The sequence below is a fragment of the Hippocampus zosterae genome, chromosome 13, assembly GCF_025434085.1.
Source record: "Hippocampus zosterae strain Florida chromosome 13, ASM2543408v3, whole genome shotgun sequence".
Taxonomy (NCBI): Eukaryota; Metazoa; Chordata; class Actinopteri; order Syngnathiformes; family Syngnathidae; genus Hippocampus; species Hippocampus zosterae.
Window position 1 is genome coordinate 6732930 of NC_067463.1, and position 20201 is coordinate 6753130.

General features: G+C 44.4%; 3 protein-coding genes across 5 annotated transcripts in view; 2 read left to right on the forward strand and 1 right to left on the reverse strand.

The window, feature by feature from the left end:
* Positions 1-391: 391 nt before the first annotated feature.
* Positions 392-5498, forward strand: LOC127613275 (bifunctional apoptosis regulator-like). Its single transcript, XM_052084230.1, has 9 exons — positions 392-738; positions 1830-2098; positions 2746-2844; positions 2928-3021; positions 3245-3414; positions 3491-3632; positions 4072-4251; positions 4333-4529; positions 4664-5498. Exons 1-9 carry the CDS (start codon positions 619-621, stop codon positions 4854-4856), a joined length of 1464 nt encoding a protein of 487 aa, XP_051940190.1. The 5' UTR covers positions 392-618; the 3' UTR covers positions 4857-5498.
* A 1577-nt stretch (positions 5499-7075) lies between these two features.
* txndc11 (thioredoxin domain containing 11) lies at positions 7076-15438 on the forward strand. 2 transcript variants are annotated; one of them, XM_052084219.1, is made up of 13 exons: positions 7076-7420; positions 7959-8055; positions 8319-8438; positions 8820-8917; positions 9601-9730; positions 9839-9932; positions 10004-10116; positions 10334-10537; positions 11841-12420; positions 12785-12972; positions 13053-13165; positions 13675-13755; positions 13988-15438. In XM_052084219.1, exons 1-13 carry the CDS (start codon positions 7296-7298, stop codon positions 14523-14525), a joined length of 2481 nt encoding a protein of 826 aa, XP_051940179.1. In that variant the 5' UTR covers positions 7076-7295; the 3' UTR covers positions 14526-15438. The 2 variants fall into 2 exon arrangements, with proteins under 2 accessions (XP_051940179.1, XP_051940180.1); XM_052084220.1 differs by having other exon boundaries at positions 14061-15438.
* Positions 15439-16603: 1165 nt separating this feature from the next.
* LOC127613259 (uncharacterized) overlaps positions 16604-20201 on the reverse strand; it is a 32071-nt gene continuing 28473 nt past the window's right edge. Inside the window, exons 58-65 of one of the 2 annotated variants that reach the window (XM_052084201.1) lie at positions 20034-20163; positions 19755-19945; positions 18839-19000; positions 18621-18757; positions 17899-18038; positions 17679-17773; positions 17378-17603; positions 16604-17186 (exon numbers count right to left, since the gene is read on the reverse strand). In XM_052084201.1, the coding sequence (XP_051940161.1) occupies positions 17119-17186; positions 17378-17603; positions 17679-17773; positions 17899-18038; positions 18621-18757; positions 18839-19000; positions 19755-19945; positions 20034-20163 (1149 nt within the window). In that variant the 3' untranslated portion in view covers positions 16604-17118. Of the gene's footprint in view, positions 17187-17374; positions 17604-17678; positions 17774-17898; positions 18039-18620; positions 18758-18838; positions 19001-19754; positions 19946-20033; positions 20164-20201 lie in introns of both variants that reach the window. The other variant, XM_052084200.1, reaches the window with a different exon arrangement.

Genomic DNA, 20201 nt, shown 5'->3' on the forward strand with positions numbered 1-20201 from the left:
AAACGTCACGTGTTTTCGCAGAGATTTCAAAGTTGTTAATAAAGTCCAACTTGCAATGGACTTTATTGCACAGGAGAGCAAGTATAGAAAGCAAACGTTTCGTTTCCGTTAACAGCCATAGATTTTGTGCCATTTAAAATAAAAGTAAATAACTCAGACAAAACAGCATAGATTAACGAGCCATTCTTTTCATTATGAAAGTAAAAATCACTCGTTATGTAATTTATAAAACACGATGCGCTTTAAGTTGGAATGGACTGGGGGTCGGGGGGGGGGGGGTTACAGCTAAGACTCCCTGTAGAATACTATTGACAATGATAGTGCCACTGCCACCTACTGTAGTTGGAAATAATAAAATGACTTCCCGCATACGTCACACGCGTACAGCTTCTCTCCGCCGTGAACCCTCAGGTGAACTTTGAGGGTTTCCGCCCTACCAGACCCCAAACGTTCTAAATAAACTTTCTGTAGTCACTGAGCACAGTGGTTGGTTGTTGCCACTTCAGCATCGTTTCCCCCACGTGGAGGTGTTTTGACCCCCATGCGTGGGAGACGCAAGCCGAGGAAAATCCGGACACGCTGGCGTTTCGGTGCATTTGGGAGAGCGCAGAGCGATTCATGTCGACGTCATTGCTCTCTTTCACAGATGATTTCGTCTTGAGTTCACTAGGGCAACACATGCAAGCTGCCGAGTGGACCGCGACGTCACCGGTCGGCGGTGCCTGCGTCTCTCCCAAGGTACGTGCTCGCTTCGTGGCTAACCTTTCAAAATAATAAATAAAAATCAGAGTAATTTAAACTCGGTCAGTAGCGCTCTTTTGGCGGCCGACAAACACTCTCGTAAACCAAGTTCCCGACGACACTGCTGACTTTGTCTTTTGTGGAAGTAGCTCGCAAGCTAACTAGCACAAACTTTTAATACGCAAGTCAAGTACTTTCGAAGTATCACCTCGTTATTTTCGTCAAGAACAACACATGACGTTCGTCACGGATATACTATTTGGAGGGCGTTGTACCAGCTTGAACGCAATTTTAAATGACGTTTGTCTCGTGTTAAACTGTAAAATGTTTTATGGTAATACAGCATCAGACATTATCCGAGGCGCTTATCCATTGCCTCTCAAATGTGACTTTCGGCCTATGTCACTTATAAACATTAACATTATCAAATGTTTTAGTCTCCCTGTACCGCAGTTAACTGCAACCACTGAATAGTTTTGCGATTCAAAAGTGAAAACAGGCTTCTGTAGAGCTTGCTTGATCATTTGAATCAGGTGTGTCAAGAGGAACTACAGTGCTTCCTTGACGTTATGTAAACTTGTGTTTTATCAAATAGGAAATTAATTTTCCCATATGTGCAATACATTTTCCAATTGAAATGACTTTAAACCATTCCAGACCCCCAAAAAAGTTTTTTTCCTTAACGTGTTTTAATAAGGGAAAATAGCACTGTATTGTAGCCGATCCAATATAGTTTGTATTAAAAACAACAACAAAGAAAGAAATAACCTGGTGCTGTAAAGTGTAATTAATCACACACCTTTTACATTTGAACGGGTTCGGTACAGATTCTAGTTACCCCGGGGAAGCAATGGCGGTACTTAACAGTACCGAATTTAATTATTTGGCATGATGGCGACTGTGTCACTCACTTCCAAACCCGAAATAGATTTTTAGTGTTTGTGAAATCTTGCGCGAGTGGGTAATGTAATTTCTCTACCGTGTGAAAATTGAGAGGTGGCTCATGACTTTTATTAACATTTTTTTTAATACCATTACTTTCAGGGGTGACGTAATTTCACATTTACATTCTTTAATTTCTGACCCAGATGCATGGACATAATTTATCGCCTCCCACCCTGGAAACATGTGAAGAAGACCCCTCTACCACACCGTTTTCCAACAGCAACCAGATCTCGGAGCAAGACTTTTCCTGCCACTGCTGTTTCGATGTCCTGGTGAACCCCACCACCTTGACGTGCGGCCACAACTATTGCCGCCACTGCCTGGCCTTGTGGTGGGAGTCCTCTCGCAAGAACGAGTGCCCCGAGTGCCGCCAGAGGTGGGAGGGTTTTCCCAAAGTCAACACACTGCTGAGGTAGGATTTTTCACAAAGAGACTACATCGGCGAATGTTTGTTTCCCGGCCTCGCGCGTGTCTGCGTTTCATTTGCCCGTCCTGTAGAAGCCGAGACTACTAGGAGAAGTCCAAAGTAAATAATTTATAGGGGACGATTCAAAGTTGAATGCAGCCTGTTGATGCTGGTTTAAAAAAATCTACATGTGTGCATTGGGAAATGATTCTCTAGTGACTGGCATCTTTGGGCGTTTCAGATAGAGGAATAAAAACAGCAAATAGGTGAGTTTTTCAGCAAATAACGGGATATGTCATCAAAATTCTATGAGTAGGTGAATTTGTGACTATATTTTTTTAGAATAAGTAATACAAAGACCTATCTGTTTTGTCGTCTATAAATCCACTACTTTTACATATATTTTTGTTTTTTTGCCTTGCTATTATTATCAGAGACAATCCCATCCCATTTTGTAGTCTGTTTATTCCACTTTTTTTTCCTTTGTCATCTCTGGTATTCTTTTGGTGTTAACATCACAAACGCAGTCCACCCTTGGAACAGTTGCAAGTATGATGCAAATGTCACTTAAACAACTTTTCCAAGGCTTTGCCGTCTGTCATAGACTGATCAAAGATGCTTGTTTACATTCACGTCTGTGTTCACTCTCCCAGAGCCGCAACCGACAAGTTGTTCAGTGAGGTCGTGCAGCGGAGGCGAGCAGAGATCCAAGATGACCCCAAAATCTCCCGAATTCTTCTGGCTTTTGAGAGGTGAGAAAGTCTCCCGACAATGTTGCTTTGGGAACTGAAGACATCCACCTTCCTGAAGCAGTTAAATGTGTTTTTCTGTTTAGGTATGGTGACAATCTGGGCAAATCGAGGACGAAGCAGAACAAAGTAGCCGGCTTCGTTTTCTCTGCAGTTATTGCCGTGCTCTTTTGTGTGGTGGTATGTTAAAATCTGATTATTTTTTTTTTCATAGGATGTTAATTATGTGCAGTTCAGCCAGATGAGAATTGTTATGCTACATATGAAATGTGCAGTTGAAGGAAAAGAGAATTCACTGAGTCCTTGCTTTGTGAGACTGATGTAATATTTTGGTAGAAAAACTAATTTGGTTATAGCAGTATCTTGGCTATAACCGAGGCTATTGCAACACATGTACCTGCAGGCGTCGTTGTTGTTGTACCAGTGGAGCAGCAGCCGTGACGTGGCGCAAGAGGAATTGTTTGTCAGTCGATCTGCCTTGCAATGGACGCCGGCGGAAATGATCTTGTGGCTGGAGACCGTGGGACCTGAACTGTCTCGCAAGTCCTTCCAGTCGGGGAGTCCCAGTGAAAGGTACAGTGGATATAAAAAAGTTGATGCATCTCTGTTCAAATGCCAGGTTTATATGACAGTAACAAATGACTTTCAGGTTACTGATGTTGCTGGAGGAGAAAGAGTTGTTGAAGCCGCCTTACCACCTCCAGAATCAGGCTTACCGACATGCCATCCTAAGTGAACTGTACCGACTTCAAGCCATTGAGCTCAGACCTCAGAACCTGTGGGAATACAAGGCAAGCAACAATTTCGATATCACCATTGTTGTTTTTATTTTATGTACGCTGCTACCTTGATGTAAAAGTTGAAACAACTCGCTAACTCGGTTTACCCGTACAGTGCAACCTTGATTTAATGGACCTGGAGCTAATAGACGCCAGATTCAATGGACCGAAAATGAGTGTGCCACACAAAAACACGCCTCTCGACAGTAATTATCAAAGTCTTCTCACTCCAGAATTGTTTTTGGAATGTTTGGAATTGTTGTTTTGTGGCGCAATCAACAGGTAGGCACTGGTACACGTGTTTCCAGGTTGTGCTGCTGTTGCCTCAGATATGCAGTAAGCTGAAAGATGTGCGGATGTGGCGGCCATGTTGGAAGCGGCGACCTAAGTCAAGGCACCACTGTATCATCAAATAATGCTTGCCAAACATGTTCTTTTCTCTTGTCATCAGGCAGTCAATTCAGGGAAGTCTCTGTTCCTGCTGTACGCCATGAAGCGCTCCCCACGCTTGACGCTCTTCTACTTGTACTTGTTTGACTATTCGGAAACCTTCTTGCCCTTCCTGCGCACATGCTGCTCGTCCATCGCGTCGGCCAGTCAACCGGTGGAAAGTCTGCCCTTCAATGCACAGGTCACATTTTCCCTCACTGGACTCTGAAATTTCTTTTTGCCATCCATGATGAAATGACACGCCGATGTTCTCGGTCCTTAGATGGAACCCAACTGGCAACAGTGGAGTGAGTTCATGGTCAAGTACTTCCTGCTCCCGTACCAGCTGATAGCGGAGTTTGCCTGGGACTGGCTGTCCGTCCACTACTGGACGTCTCTCTTCGTCATCGTCCATGCGATGTTGCTGTCAATGTTGGAATGCTGCTCACTGTGGAGGCTCTGCACCACGGCTAGAATCAGGTGTGCTGTTTACTCTTCTGTATGATGAACTACAGGGCTATCGAATATTTGGTCTCTACAGCAAACCTCTTGTGTGTCATAATTTGGACAGAGCATGAAGTCAAAGTTGGGTAGTCATGTTTCCTTGTTATTAGGTCACTCCCGGATATGATGTGGAACCATGTGTGGACGATGTTCTCTCAGGGACTTGCTTTCGGCCTCATGTGGCCTCTGGTGCCACAGCTGGTCTGCAACTGCCTCTTCTACTGGGCCCTCTATGTCAGCCCCCTCATGAACATCGAGCTGTTGGTGCGGCAACTGAGGCACCGGGGAACGGCGGTGCATTAATGTAGGACGGACACTCCTAAATCCAGCAACATCTGTTGGATTCTCACTTTTTTTTCCCTCACGTGTTAATGCACATGCAGCGGGTTCATTTTACTGCGTGAAGTTCGTCTTTATTCTGGCCGTCTATGTGCCGGATGATATTGGGTGAGAGTGACAGAATGACGATGGCAGAGCTCCATGTTGCCCACACGGACTGGCATGAGGACACTCTTTTTTCTGATGCATATGCCGATGGTTAAGCTCAGTTTTGGTGTGTTCTGGTCAAAGTTGCGCTTCTTCAAGACGAACAAGTGTGTTTCAATATGTTCTAATGTTTTTTGTTTGGGTTTTTTTTTGTTTTTTTTAGATGTTTTTTTTTATTGCAATGTATATGTTTCTTGAAATTTAACACATCTCTACAACAAGACTCCCAAGAGTAATAATTTAGAAAAAACATTCCAGAATAGTTTTGCTTTTACCACGAACAAAGGAAGCATTGCACATTTTTAATAAACGCAGAAGAATGCATATTCCTGTTTCATGAAAGTCTTTTTCAGAGACCCCTCGATTTTGTGTTTATTTGCACTTAATGTTCAACACTGTGATATTTTTTTTAACTTGCATCATTTTTATGAGATTAAAGAAATACTGTGGAAGATGTAAGATGCTGGAATTGTTTGCTTTTGTTTTACTTTTTTTTTTTGGTGGGGGGAGTCCTTCTACAGTGTGTCCACGCCATCTCTTGGCATGAGAATTGTACATAAACAACAGAAATATGTTCTTCAGATTTGTTAGATGTACTTAGTGGTTATTCATTAAAGCTTTGAAGTAGGTTCTGATAAATGAACCTTCGGCCCCTCAAAATCTGGCGCATAATTTAGGGAAGCTGCCTTCATACCTAATCATGGCACTCACCTGTTCCCAGTTCATTCATTCATCTTCCGAGCCGCTTGATCCTCACTGGGGTCGCGGGGGGTGCTGGAGCCTATACCAGCTGTCTTCGGGCAGTAGGCGGGAGACACCCTGAATCGGTTGCCAGCCAATCGCAGGGCACACAGAAACGAACAACCATTCGCACTCACACTCACACCTAGGGACAATTTAGAGTGTTCAATCAGCCTGCCACGCATGTTTTTGGAATGTGGGAGGAAACCGGAGCACCCGGAGAAAATCCACGCAGGCCCGGGGAGAACATGCAAACTCCACACAGGGAGGCCGGAGCTGGAATCGAACCGGGTACCTCTGCACTGTGAAGCCCACGTGCTAACCACTGGACTACCGTGCCGCCCCTTGTTCCCAGTTAGCCTGTTCAAATGTGGGATTTTGCGAACAGGTGTTTGATGAGTATTCCTCAACTTTTTTTTTTTAACGACGTTCCGGCTTTTTGGGGACATGTTGCAGTCATAAAATGCAAAATTCAAAGTTAATAATTATATGGCTATTGCTAAAAACAAAGTATCAGTTTGAGCATTAAATATCTAGTCTTTGTACCGACTTAAATTAAAAGTAGGTTACACATGATTTGCAATATCATTTGATTCTGTATTTATTTGTTTGACACTGTCTCAACTTCATTGGAATTGTGTTTGTATATAAAAAATGTAATTTGATCAATTGCAAAGAGACTTTATGGACACCATATGGTGTATTTAATATTGTCAGCCTCTTAAAATAATGGCCTAAGTCATATATTTTACTTTTTTTCCCTTCATATCTCCTACGGATGCTGGCCTCCTCGACTATAATTGATATATCATTCAATTAAACTCCTGAAGTGAGATTATGAATACATACAATATAAACAGAATGTGTTTCAATTTCTCATGTTTTCGGCAATTATTTTAGAAGGCTGACGATGTATACCGGTAAATAAAATATTGTTGAAAATAACGTAAACAGGCATAGATATGTATATATTTTTGAAATAATATTTTATACATTTTTAACATACATCCGTCCTTTATGATAGATAGCCCCCACCCAGAAAGTATTTAAATACTGTATTTCAATTCTTCGTTGAACAAGTGGGTCAAACCGTCGACGTCACTATATCTAGGGACTGTCTATCAAGACCCCGTAAAATTCAACACGCATATTTTACGAGGGCATATTATGAGTGAGTATTTGGAATCTATGTTACGACATTATAATTTTGAATATTTTTAAAGGTAATCCACCTATTTCAATACATGTTCATGTTACGGTCAGAGTGTCTTAAATTCCTCCAAAGCTTTTCTGAGATGGTCCCTGATGTCATTGTTGCGGAAGTGAAAAGTCTACGTGTGGAAGAAAGGTTGGTCGGATCGTATTTGAGTAGCTTTTACGCCGTGTATGCTTAGGTCCAATCCAATGTAGCTACTCCCCTACTCACCGGACCGACGTCGGGCAAATGGATGCACCGAGCCGCCGCCGGGGCGTATTAAATACAATGGGACAAGGAGGAGCCGCCGACGGGCTGTAATGCTGCGGCGTGCGCAGCTTGGTCTCCGGCAGGTGCTGAGTCTGATGGCCCGGAGACCGGCTCTGCTGTGCGGGGCCGTCGTGCTCGGAGTTCTGCTCGTACTGGCGGTCAAGTTCACATGCAGGTACGCGACGCGACGCAATTCGGCCGAAATTGGCAGAGGAAATCCAGGAACCTCTGTAAGACACGGTTCGCTCCGTCTGTGCATTAGCTTCTCCTTATCCAATTACTGCCGTGCCTACCGGTAGTTTTACGCGTTTAATTCCTACTGTGACATCGCATTCGCATCCCAGAACACTCGAATCTCAAAACAGTTTGTGCGTCGTGATAATTTAAAGCACGTTGTGCTGCTCTTTATGGTGTGTGCACCTTTTTGGCATACGGTAGTGTAATACAGACATATACTATGTGTAGATTTGATGATGGAACAGAGAAGAAGACTGTCACAACCAAGCTGCATTCACATGAGTTGCTTCTTGCTGAGGATAAAGAATATATGCTTCATCTGCTTGTATTGCTACCATTTATGGTCAAATATATGTTGTTTAAAGCAGTGGATCTCAACATTTTTACACCAAGTACCACATCAAAATTGACTAACACAAACAGCCACTGTTTGAGGAAATCCGTTTTTTAAATAAAATGTGTGCTTTTATCTGCAGTCGTGCAAGGAACGTGGTGGCAGCAGCTCCACCGCCACTTCGCTTCTTCTCCCCTGAATCCCCAGTCGTGGACCTCTACTTGGGTCAGCTTGATCAGGTAAGATCACAACTTGACTCACTGGTCACTTGAACTCACTTGCCAGTATGTTGGATTTCTTTCATGGTATGCGAAAAAAAAAAAAAACAATCGCAATTGCACAAACGTTCAAGCCGTGCATTATGTTTAAGTGGCTTCCAAAAATCTGACATATACTTGCTGGGAATAAAACATCTCCCTCATGAGGGTAGTACTTTGAATGCCATGTATTTTTTGAGGTGATACTTGTATTCTGAAGTATGTGACTTGGTTTCCATCACTAGGTAGAGCGTCTCAGGAGTGTGGCTGAGGTGTCTTTTGTCTTCTTCTACGCACCGTGGTGCGCCCACTCCATGGCCGCCAGGCAGGAAGTCCAGCTGGTCGCCAAGAAACTGGCTAAACAGGTACCAAGCAACAAATAACTTACAAATGTAATGCCCACGAGTAACCCCCACGGACCCCATGAGTAGCCTGCAGACAGGCCTGTTATGAAAACGACTCAAGTGATTGGAGATTCATATGACAGTAATTTTGTCCTGCGCCAATCTTGCGTCTTTTGTTTAATGTGCTGCGATGCTGTCAGATCATTATAACGTTATAATATTAGAAGGTTGTAATATTTTTCAGTCTATAAACCCCACCTTTGAAAAGCCTGATCCAATCAGCATTTGTGGTTCCAAAACCATTACGATAATGCACCTGGTCGAATTGCTGTGCTGTTGAGACAAGTTGACTGAAAGCACCACCGACATATATAATACGAGTGGTCATTATCGAACCCACAGGTGCAGTTTGTGGCCATCAACTGCTGGTGGAGTCAAGGCAAGTGCAGGAGGGTCAATCACTTCTTCAAGTATCCCATCATCCACCTCTTTTACCGACAGTAAGGGAAGTCTTTTGGTAGTTATTACTGTTGTGAATGTATTCTTATCAGATCACCAAAAACTGTCACCCTCTTGTGTCTAATCTGGTGTGGTGAAATGCACCCCCCCCCCCCCCGCCCGCCGAAAAAAATGGATCACTGTGCAGATGGTGTGAGTGGAGGAAGTCCCCACAGTGTCATTTTTACAAGCCATGCACAATATAAATGTTTTGCAATTACAACATTAAATGGTTAAATATGTAAAAAGGAAGGCCTTTATTTCATATTTTATCCCAAAAAAGCAATAAATAAAATATTTATGTTAAGTAAAGTCTAGAAAACATATTTTTAAAAAACGGATATGTTCAATCAAAAAGGTTTTTTTTTTTAGTTTTTTTTTTTTTAAATAAACACATTTTATTCAGCGTTAAAAATCACATCACATCCAAAGAACTGGCAAAACCGGGTGTCATTTTTCATGTTAAGCACTGTTACAGTAACTTGTAATCTGAGTTACTTTCAAAATCAAGCCATGAGAAAAGTAACCAAATTACTTTTTCACGCAAGTAATCAATAAGGTAACTGTAGCGAGACTGCGATTGTATCGACAGTGCTGAAACTAAATCTGCCGATCGGCGTCGAGGCCATTTCTGCGTAGATACAGTTTTTGTCTGACACCTGACTAACTCGCCTCGCTACGTCAGGTTCGGGCCTATCGAGTACAAGGGTCCGTTCGTGGCGGGCTATGTGGAAAGTTTTATCCTCCGAGTGATGACGCCGCTCACGTACCTCCCGTCAAGAGATGCGGTGCTGGAATTCCTCTCCTGTCACGAGGTAACGAGGACATCGTCATACACGTCTGCAATATTTTGATGACATTTTGTATTTCTTTCTTTCTTTTATGGAGTGCGTTTGGATCTTAAATGTCTCTCTGCTTCCCAGCCCCGAGTGGTGGGCTTCTTCCAGTTTAACTCTTCACCTCAGCCGCCCGGCTACACCACATATCTCGCCTCTGCTCTGCAGGCCCTAAAAAGAGGTAACGAGATCACCTCGAGTGTCTGGTTTGTCGCTTCTCGCGGAATCTTCAGCCCTGGCGTCGCCTTACAGATTTCCGCGGCGTGGTCCGCTTCGGGGTGGTCACCAACAGCCGGGTGGCAGAGGCCATCTCGTTGAAAGAGGACGAAAGCGTTTATCTCCATAGAAGATTTAACTCTTCGTTGGTGAGTAAAGAAACACCGGGCGCCACGTTCGGCGCACTCACATCAAGGATGGGCGACTTAAATGCTGGAAAACGATTCAACGGGTTTGTTGCGTCGCCTTTACGACGGACCTCGCACGACGACTCCCTCGGCATCCGCTCTGAAGATTTCGGCGTACAAGCGATGGGAAGGAACGTTACTTGTCCTCAAATAACAGCGTTGTCGCATTGCTTGTCAGGTTTTCCCTCGATGGGAACGCAACTTCACGTCCCGTGCTGTATGTAGCTGGGTCTTTGAGCACCACGAGAGCGTCCTGCAGTGGCTGCAGCCGCCGGGGACAAAGTCTTGGCTACTGGAACATGAACTGACCAAAGGGGCGGCGCTATTGCTTTTCCTGCCGCACGATCCCCTCGTCTCCGAGCCCGACGGCCTCTTGCGGCAGGTAAGCGCACAAGGAACGACGTGGTCATGTTAGGAAACATAACCAAGACTCAATATGTACGCTGCCCCAAAAGTCTTTGTTTTATTTTTGCCCTTTCACTCCTCCTGAAAAAGCTCACTTCCAAATTCCTCTTTTCTGAACAATTAAAAAAAAAAAGTTGAATGAGACCTTTTACAAAAACTCCCTCATGCATCCACATTTAAATTAAATAGAAGAAATTTATTACCGGGTGGCCCGGTAGTCCAGTGGTTAGCACGTCGGCTTCACAGTGCAGAGGTACCGGGTTCGATTCCAGCTCCGGCCTCCCTGTGTGGAGTTTGCATGTTCTCCCCGGGCCAGCGTGGGTTTTCTCCGGGTGCTCCGGTTTCCTCCCACATTCCAAAAACATGCGTGGCAGGCTGATTGAACACTCTAAATTGTCCCTAGGTGTGAGTGTGAGCCCAGATTGTTGTTCATCTCTGTGTGCCCTGCGATTGGCTGGCAACCGATTCAGGGTGTCCCCCGCCCACTTCCCCGAAGACAGCTGGGATAGGCTCCAGCACCCCCCGCGACCCTAGTGAGGATCAAGCGGCTCGGAAGATGAATGAATGAATAATTTATTAGCATACACACAGAAAAAAGCAATACAATACCGCGGTGCCTTGGGATGCGAGTTTAAATCAACATCATTCAAACTTTCCATCATAACTCTTGAAGTTCAGCGAACAATTTGCATCTAAGTGGCAATGTTGTTGCAACTAATATTTGAACACTAATGGCAATACGTGTACACACATAATATAACAAAAGTCACAGGTATATATTCTTTATCCTCACCGAATAATGACTGTTACTGCGATACACGAGAAGCCGAGCTGAGTCTGCATTACAATGGCGTACGCCATATCCTTTTGACTTATACTGCCCCCAGTTGGCCAAAGGATGTAAACCAGATTGAGCAGCAAAATGTGCATTGGAGCAGGAAGTGTGACAAAAACTGTTCAATTGTATTTTATTATATACATATTTATTTCATAAAGTATAATATAGTGCCATTTTCTCCACCCCTGCCCAAAAAGTAATTATTATTATTATTAGTAGTAGTAGTAGTAGTATTTTTTTAGGAGGTTCTAACAGATTAATGGCATTTCCATTGATTTCAATGGGGAAAGATGATTTGAGTTAAAATGGTGTGAAGTTACGAGTGTTGTCAAGGAGAAAATTAAACTTGTATCTCAAGTCTCACATTGGGGCTTCTTCATTCTGAAAATTCTCACTTTTCCCGCAATTGCATTCTCTACTTTGGACTGTTTTTCCACCCTAGGTTGCGGACGTGGCCTTACGTTATCACTCCTGCGACGCGCGGAAGCAACGCTTGACCTCCAGCGTGCCCTGCTGCCACTCCGTGCTCGCCCCCGACTCCACCGCGTGGTGCGACGTGTGCCCGACGTCGTCGGCGCGCTGCTCGTCACGCCCTACGCTGCAGTCCACATCCGAGCGCTTCTGCCTTCACCTTCATTGTCGCAGCTTCGCCCTCAGCTACAGCCCGCTGAGCCATCACAGTGCCTGCTGCGGGAAATTCCATCCCCAGCTTAGCAACAACTCCAAAACCAAAGAGGCGCCGTCCCGTTTGACTTCGTCCACTGTCACGTCTTCGTCCGATGCCCTCAAGGGGCTCGGCTGTCAGACCAACAAGACGCTCAGGTTCTACGTGTTGGACATGGAGCTCAACTGGCCGCTGGCGGTGAGGTTGGGGGCACCGGGAAAGGGAAACTCTTCCTCATGGCGCCACCGGCAAACCGGCGCGCAGGGCGACGGCTCCTTTGCGGCCATCGTGAACTTGAAGGACGAGGTGCATTATGTGCTCCAGCGCACCCCCTCCGCCACACTCACCGAGTCACTAGGTAAACCTTCGACCAGTTAGCAGTAGTAATAATCATGGCTAGTATAATGAACGAACAGGAAAAAAAAAATTACATCCATCCATTTTCCAAATCGCTTTATCCTCACAAGGGTCACGGGGGTGACTGGAGCCGTCTTGAGAGAACCAGCTGTCTTGAGAGAACTTGACTTTTAGGGGTGGGCACCTCTCAAAAGAAAGATGATTCGATAATTAACTCGATACGGGGGGGGGGGGGGGGTGCGATAAGATTCAAGGATGGTTTGATTTTGAAATAATCCACAGAGACCCAAAAATCCACGGCACAATTTATGTCCCGCCCCCTCCAACATGATGACACCCTGTGATTGTGTGTCCATTTCTTCCAGAGGCCTTCATCATGAACTTCAGCGCCCCCTACAGCCTCCTGCACAGACACTTGGTGGGCGAGGAGCCGAGAGAACACCGAGTTACGCGTCAGAACCGATCCCAGCAGCAGCACGATGAGCCTCCGCAGCCGCTTATCACCGAACTGACCACGTCCTCCTTCCTGTCCTACGTCATGGATGTTGAAAAGGTGCTGGGCATGTCTATCGTCACACCCTCACCTTCCTCCGATCGGGTTCATCAGCATCCTCCGATGTTGTTGTGTTGCAGGACGTACTGCTTTTCTACTACACACAATGGTGCGGCTTCTGCTCCGTTCTCAACCACGTCCTCATCCAGCTGGCTCGATTGCTGCAGCGCCACAGCGGTGTCACTCTCGCCAGGTATGACTATACAGTACCAGCCGTGCCTTGACTTGCAAATTGAATTTGTCCCTTGACTGATAAATATCGATTAAAATTGACATGCATCATTGCCAGAAGTGGGCGTTCGTCAGTATTGACAGAAAGTCCGTCAATCCGACACTGACGGTTGCCTTTTGTGCTAACAAATGACGAACGATGGAAACTGGGATTTCATCACAATCGTCATTGACCCGTAGAAAAGACCGTAATGATATTGTCACCACATAAAAACAAAAATAGGACAAAAACATTTGTTAAAAAAGTTTTTTTTAAATTAAATTACACTAGCTAACCGCATATTGTAAGGCAGATGTTGGCATTGTGCATCCATAAATGCATTTTTTGATGCAGATTTAACAATACAGTTTTTCTCATGTGTATGAAAAACAAGGGCAGATTTCACAGAAATCACAGAGAAATGTCTACTTGCATGTTTGATTTTTAAAAAATTCCCCCCAAAATTTTGGCTTGTGTTATTTGCCACGCAGGGTGAATGTTGCACGCAACGACCTCCCGTGGGAATTTATGGTGGATCGTGTTCCCTCCATTCTTTTCTTCCCACGATACAGGTAAGAGGAATCTGTTAGAATGAGTGTGAGTCTCTCAGGATTTATAATAGGAAACAAAAATCACTTTTTACGAATGTCTTTTTTGTCTCCGTGCTCAGAAAACAGGGAGGTGGGGGGGGAGACAGTTTTATAGAAAAGGATGACTTTGGCAATCCCTAACGGCCATCACTGACAGGCCGTCAGGTTAAAAGTAGACAATGTCATTTTCATAGTTGTATGTTTGTGTTTGAAGAAAAGAGCTGAGCGTGAAATTTCCAGATGATCTTCCCATCACTCTTCCAAACCTCCTCCGCTTCATCCTCAAGCATTCCGGCTCACTCCCTGACACGGACAAATCCTCACCAACCGGCGCGGCGGACGCTTCGGGTCCCGGCAGCGCCGTCCTGCGCGCCGAGTTGGAAGCCGTCCAGCGCGAGGTACGGACGCTGCACCGCACCCGTGAGCTGCTCTCCCAGCAGCTGGCGCAACTTTGGCGTGACAACCGGCAGCTGCGTTTGGACGCTCGCGGACTGGAAGCTCAGAACGCCGAGCTGCGGCGGGAACAACGCCATCTGGAGGAGCGACGGCGGGAGAAGAGCCGACAACTGGCCGAGGCCTTGCGGCGGCTGCGGGAGCTGGCTGACGCCTCGCAGAATCTGCTCAACCAAAACGCGCTGCTCAGGATGGTGCTGAGGGCCTTGAAGGAAACGGCGGAGCCCGAAGTTGTGGAGGAGGCGGAGGCGGAGGGGGAGCCTCCTGTTCCGCCGGCGGGAAGCCACTTGGCTTCCTGACCGTTGCTATGGCAAACAGGAGCACCGGGATGTGAAGGGATAGATTGGAAGTCTGACTTTTTTTCCGGGTCTTCTCATGATCGACGTGCCTACCAAATTTCGTGTGGATGAGTGAAACTGGCTTGGCGGACTGCGGTTTCAAAATCACGGTTGTGATAAGCAAACCAGTGGATAAGACTTAGCACTTTGCAGACCGCCACCAAGGCCAACATTGCACGCTTCTTTTAAACACGAACCGTCATATTTGAAGACGGTCATTATTCATAAGGCCATCTAACATCACTCAGGAGAGAAAAAAATAATTTCTCACATCACACGGGTACTGTATATTGTTTTTCCAATTTGACATAACTGGCCCCACAGCCCTTTTAGTGCGTCTGTTATTGGGACATAATTAAGCGCATTGATTACGGTGAGACAAATTTACATTCCAATATGCAGTTTTTGTTCAGCAGACGCCGCCATTTTGTGCAATCTTATGTCACAGGTGTCCGTCTGATTGTGCTTCCATTAACGCTTCTAATTTTTACAATCACAGCCATCAAACGATTTGATAGCAGGAGAAATAATTTCATACTATTTTTTTTGTGACTTTTTTTGGAGTGGGGTGAAATAAAACAATGACAAATGGCACCTTCTTGGTGGTAGGCCGTAATTAATGATTCAGTATACAGTATTAAGTATTGGATTTCAGTGCCAATGACTTCTAAGTGTCTTGATAATTGTACATGACTTCAGTTTTAACACTCGAATGGCTATTGTGTTGCAAAGGTGATCCAATTGATCTATTTTTACACTTGAATCACTAAACTGTCATTTATATGGAACAATCCAGGCGTACTGAGATCCTGCAATAGTTTGTGTGACGTATTGAAACGTTTTTTTACGGATTAAAATTTGTTGCTATCCTGCATTTTTTTCTACTTTCATGAGTGGTAGTTGAACCCACAAATATTTGAAACGGCACAGACGCACATTAAATGAATACCACTTTGACAGTGTCAATCAAAACTACCTTTTATTTGTATATTTTAATCACTGGAGCACAAAAATACATGTCTAATATACAAAATCATTGCATAAGTATCTAAATACAGTATCTGGTTATGTCAGTGATTCTCAACCTTTATTGACCACAGGCATTTTTTAAACTTAAAATCTAATCACATACCACCAAAGAAAAAGTATTTGTGTGTGTTTGTATTTTGTTGAGGAGAGTCAGCTTTTCGTTTGCTTCTCGCTCTCCTAGGACACAAGTCCTTTTATACCTCTGCAAAGTGGAATAAAGACACAACACCAAGTCGTTCGTTTTCCGTTTATCGCAACACAAATCGATTTGGGCTTCTGAGAGTTCAGAGTCCTTTCAGAAGCCCCGAAGAAACACATTCATGAGATTATATAGAGACAATATGATAATGAGAGGCTGGGAGGTACGCCTCCCATGCAAATCCCGAAACAAAGAAAGTTACATGTCATCTGACCCGGTGTGGCCGAAGGAAGCCAGGAGCGGTGAGGTGAGACCAGACCACCACTACCCCCCATTTGGTGCGATGGCAGGAACAAAGATACCGGAGATAACAGCTCCTCTAAAACATGTCCCGCGGAGGGGGGCCCCAGAAGTGGTGGGGGCCGAGGGCACTAAAGTTGATTGTAATAACATTGAGCAGGAAATACCTTCAACCGCATTTGTACATTGTTTCTTTCAGTGTCTGAACAAACAGGAAGGAACAACACCATAACCAAGTAAAAAGCAGAAATAAGGAAGATCAAGCAAAGTTCGATCTTGATATGATGACAAAGTATAGACCACTGCTGCTGGTCACAGATCTTGAGATTAGGGTTCCTCTTTGAGGGCACTTGAGAGCCTCCAGGGACTTTTATGAGGAAGTGGAGGCAATAAAAACCCTTGGGGGGCCGTTAATTAACCAAAGGGAGATGTGCTCTAAACTTCAAAGTACATCCTTTGTTTTAACTACTTCAGCAGATGTTCAGGAGAGAGACTAGTGTCAATAGTTCTCATACCAAGATGAAATTCAACAATGTTCTACTACTACTTCTAGCGGAATAATTCCTTAACAATATACTTAAATATTGATGATGTTGTGTAAGGTTACTCACAAATGGGCTTCTTTTTAAATCTGATCCTGTTTAATCGACCACTTCTTATTCTGCTGTGCAATAGGCAACCGGTGACTGTACAAGTTAATTGGACTTCTGCCATCTAGCGGTGTAGAGCAGCAGTGCCCAAGTCTGGTCCTCGCCCCTATCCTGCCTGTTTTAGACGTTGAAGGAGGGAAACCTCGAAAATGGGGTGGAGCGGGGGGGGGTCTCTGGAGGACTGGATTTGGGTACTGCTGCTGTACACCACTAGATGTCAGAAGTAGTAGAGTATTGAATTTTGCCATTCAGTATGCATCACTGGCATCAAAAGGTGGACATTATTATAAATTATTTATAATAAAAATTACTTTTTTTTTGAAATAATGAAATTGGATAATATCGCACAGCACATCCGATGATCGGCTGGGAATCACTGAGTTATATAATGGGGTTGATCGCTGATTTTTTTTCTTGATATTCTTCAGTTGGTCAGTCACATAGAAGTGAAGAGGAGGATGATGAGGAGGAAGAGTGCGTCGACCTTTGCGCTCACACGGGTACCTGAAACAGGAAGTCACGTTAGATTTAGCCGATTCTTGGCTTTGTGTCAGAAGAGATGATCTGACGTGCCGCTCCACCCCTTAGCTAACTGTTGCAGTGCAGATATGGAAAACCGGACCGCAGCTATAAAATCTTCAGTTTTTGTTTTGAAGATTTCATTTTCTCATTTTTTTGTTCGGAACACTCACCACTGGAGCTTTGGGTTGTTGATGATGATGGCTGGTTAGGCTCGGCGGTGATGGCCGTGGGCGCCACTGTGGGGTCAGCTCTCCCTCCCTGAAGCTCCACTCCCAGTTGGTTGAGCTCAGACTGTCTCTGGCTTTGGATCCATTCCCTCACCAGCTCTTGGTTTTCGTACCGTTTTATGTTAGGCAAGTTGGTGCCGAGAAGATCGCGAACGTCGCCTACACTCATGGCCTGGGCGAGGGGAAAAGACATGCGTGAACAACTTCAACAAATGAGTTCATTGAAACGGCACCTGTGCACACTGACCATAACAGCAGATGGATTGAGCGAAACGAATGTTTCCAGGTTCATGTTAATATTGGCGTTCACCAGAGTTCGAATGTAATCTAGCGGTGCGCCCCCTGCAGTTTGAAGTAGAAAAAAAGAAGTTGAAGTCACCTTCATTTTGAGTGAAAATTATTACATCATGGGGAAAATTGTTTCAACAATGGGAGCAGCTTGGGAAGCATCGTGGGTGTTGGCCTACCAAGATACGGCTCCATGAACTGGTACTCCGCAGTGGAGACGGTTGAGCGGGTGGTTCCTCCAAAAGCTTTGAGGGCGATGATGAAAAGAACTTGCTTTTTCGCCGGAGTGCAGATGGACACATTCAAGACACTTGCGTCTCTACGGGCGACACCACACTCTCATGTGAATTAGGCATAAAGTCAGACTGGAGGGAACATTACTTTTTTTCATGTTTTTGTTTATATTGTACAGTAAATGCAAAATAACACAGCACCAAGCCATTCATTTTTAAACAGCTTGCAACAAAAGTGAGTCCACCCCTATGTGAAAATATCCAAATTTTTAATTAAGCAGGTGATCATTTTAAAAATGTTTTTTCTACCAACAGCACCCAAAAATGACAAAGTGGTGACGTTTGAATGTTTAATTTTTTTTTTTTTTTTAAGAGAAAACAGTCTTTGCCTTGAAGCTCAAAATTGAAGGGTGTTGTGTGTAGAATTGTCTGGTAAAATGTGTAGAATATAACACTTGAAATGCATTCTGGACATACTTTAAATAAATCATGTTATTGTAACTTGATAAATTCTGAATACATTTTTAAAAAACTAAAATGAATACTCAAACGAATTAAAAAGCAACTAAAATCAGACATTTAAAAAGCCTATAAAACAAATTAGAACAAATCCTAACATGGGTTTGTCAATCAACAACAGCGCATTGGTTGACAATGCCACACAATACCTGAGACTTTGTGCCGAAATGCCTTGTAGGACATTAGCGTCTAGGGAACACAGGTTGTCTCCTCCGATGACGTTGAGCTCGGTACTGCCGAGCATGTTCCCGTTGTGACTCAGATATTTGGTGATGATCTGCTTCGCCTGCACGGAGAACCAAACATGTCCTTCACAAGAACTGCTCGAGTGTTTGTAGCATGAATTTGACACATGCCGTTCCCATACCAGGCTTGAGTTCCAGGGCCCGTTGGAGGAATCCATGAGAGAGGAGAGCGTGTCCACCAGAGTGACGTTCCACAAGATGATGTCATCACTGGTGGCTTGACGTGACGCCTGTCCCAGGAGTTCCACCTGATCGGCCGGGATGCTTGAGTGGTCGGCATACGCCTTCGAACCAATCAGAATCCATGATTTTATTTGTCAAAAAAAAAAAAAAAGATAACTGAAAAGACATTTTTATACAACTTTCAACATGTCAGTATAATTATTGTGAAAATGTTCTTTGTTTTGGTCAATTCATATTATAGATGAGTTTTGGGGGTTTATTTTAAATGTACTTATTTCAGTGTTACTGCACTATACTGAAGTCCATATCCCACTGAGGGGCCAAGATAGCTAGTGTTGCATTCTCGGCAGGGTTTGTTCAAGGTCGCAAATGCTTTTATAGTTTAAGTACAGGCCAGCTTCTGGAGAACGTTTGCCACCTTGAAAAAACCCTGACGAGAACATTAGCTAACTTCGTAAACACTCGCAAACGTTAGGCCTCCAGTGAGATGTGGCAAAATGGCTGCCCCGCCCGAGATGTCCAAAAACGTGTGGATTTTGTCGCTTAACTCATCTTTCATAAACGGAATAGTCATGAGAATGCCTTGTTTAGACGAGTGAAGGCAACTTTATCAAAAGTAATTGCAATAAATTCAATATCTATCCATCGTCACGAGCTTACGTGCAACCGCTTCCACTCACAACAGGGCTGCGAACAGAGAGGACCTAGTTTACAGTCAATGGTAGCAATTTAGATACTTCCCCTAGTGATGATATCCCGACTTTTTAAATTGGTTCATTCATTGAAAGATGATTGTCGTCCAGTTTGAGAATGACCAATTTAAAAAATTTAAGCTTCCAGCAAACAAGCGTCTACCTCTCGCAGCTTTTCCAGCACGATCTTGAGGTACTCGTCCTGGTCCACCTTCTCCGTGATGCTGCCCAAGTTGTCTCTGACGACGGTGGCGTTGAGGCAGCAGTTGAACTGATTCACGTCGAAGTAATCAAACGGGAAGACCTCATCACTGATGGTCACCTGCGTGATGGATCCGACCGTGCACTCGTTTTCTACAAAGTCAAACATTTCCAGGTCAACCTACTTTTTGGGAGGAGCAAAGTAGCTGAGAATTGAGTTGAAAAAAAAATTGTGACAAACCGAGTGATCGCTTCACTTTATTTCGAATGGACTTTCTCATTTCTTTCTTCAGGCTCTTGCGCTTCTGTTTGTCCACACCGTTTTCCTTGAGAACCTTCAGGAAGTCCCTTAAGAAACTCCGCTTTGTTTCCTTTAAAGCAACAAGTGCAGCAAATCAGGTGCCCTGCT

Excerpts from the sequence above, each read along its gene's own strand:
- LOC127613275 (XM_052084230.1), top strand. The coding sequence starts at position 619 with ATGTCGACGTCATTGCTCTCTTTCACAGATGATTTCGTCTTGAGTTCA. Across the intron at positions 739-1,829 it reads GTGCCTGCGTCTCTCCCAAG|ATGCATGGACATAATTTATC; the intron begins GTACGTGCTCGC and ends TTTCTGACCCAG. Across the intron at positions 3,022-3,244 it reads CCGTGCTCTTTTGTGTGGTG|GCGTCGTTGTTGTTGTACCA; the intron begins GTATGTTAAAAT and ends ATGTACCTGCAG.
- txndc11 (XM_052084219.1), top strand. The coding sequence starts at position 7,296 with ATGCTGCGGCGTGCGCAGCTTGGTCTCCGGCAGGTGCTGAGTCTGATG. Across the intron at positions 8,056-8,318 it reads ACTTGGGTCAGCTTGATCAG|GTAGAGCGTCTCAGGAGTGT; the intron begins GTAAGATCACAA and ends TTCCATCACTAG. Across the intron at positions 9,933-10,003 it reads TCTGCAGGCCCTAAAAAGAG|ATTTCCGCGGCGTGGTCCGC; the intron begins GTAACGAGATCA and ends GTCGCCTTACAG.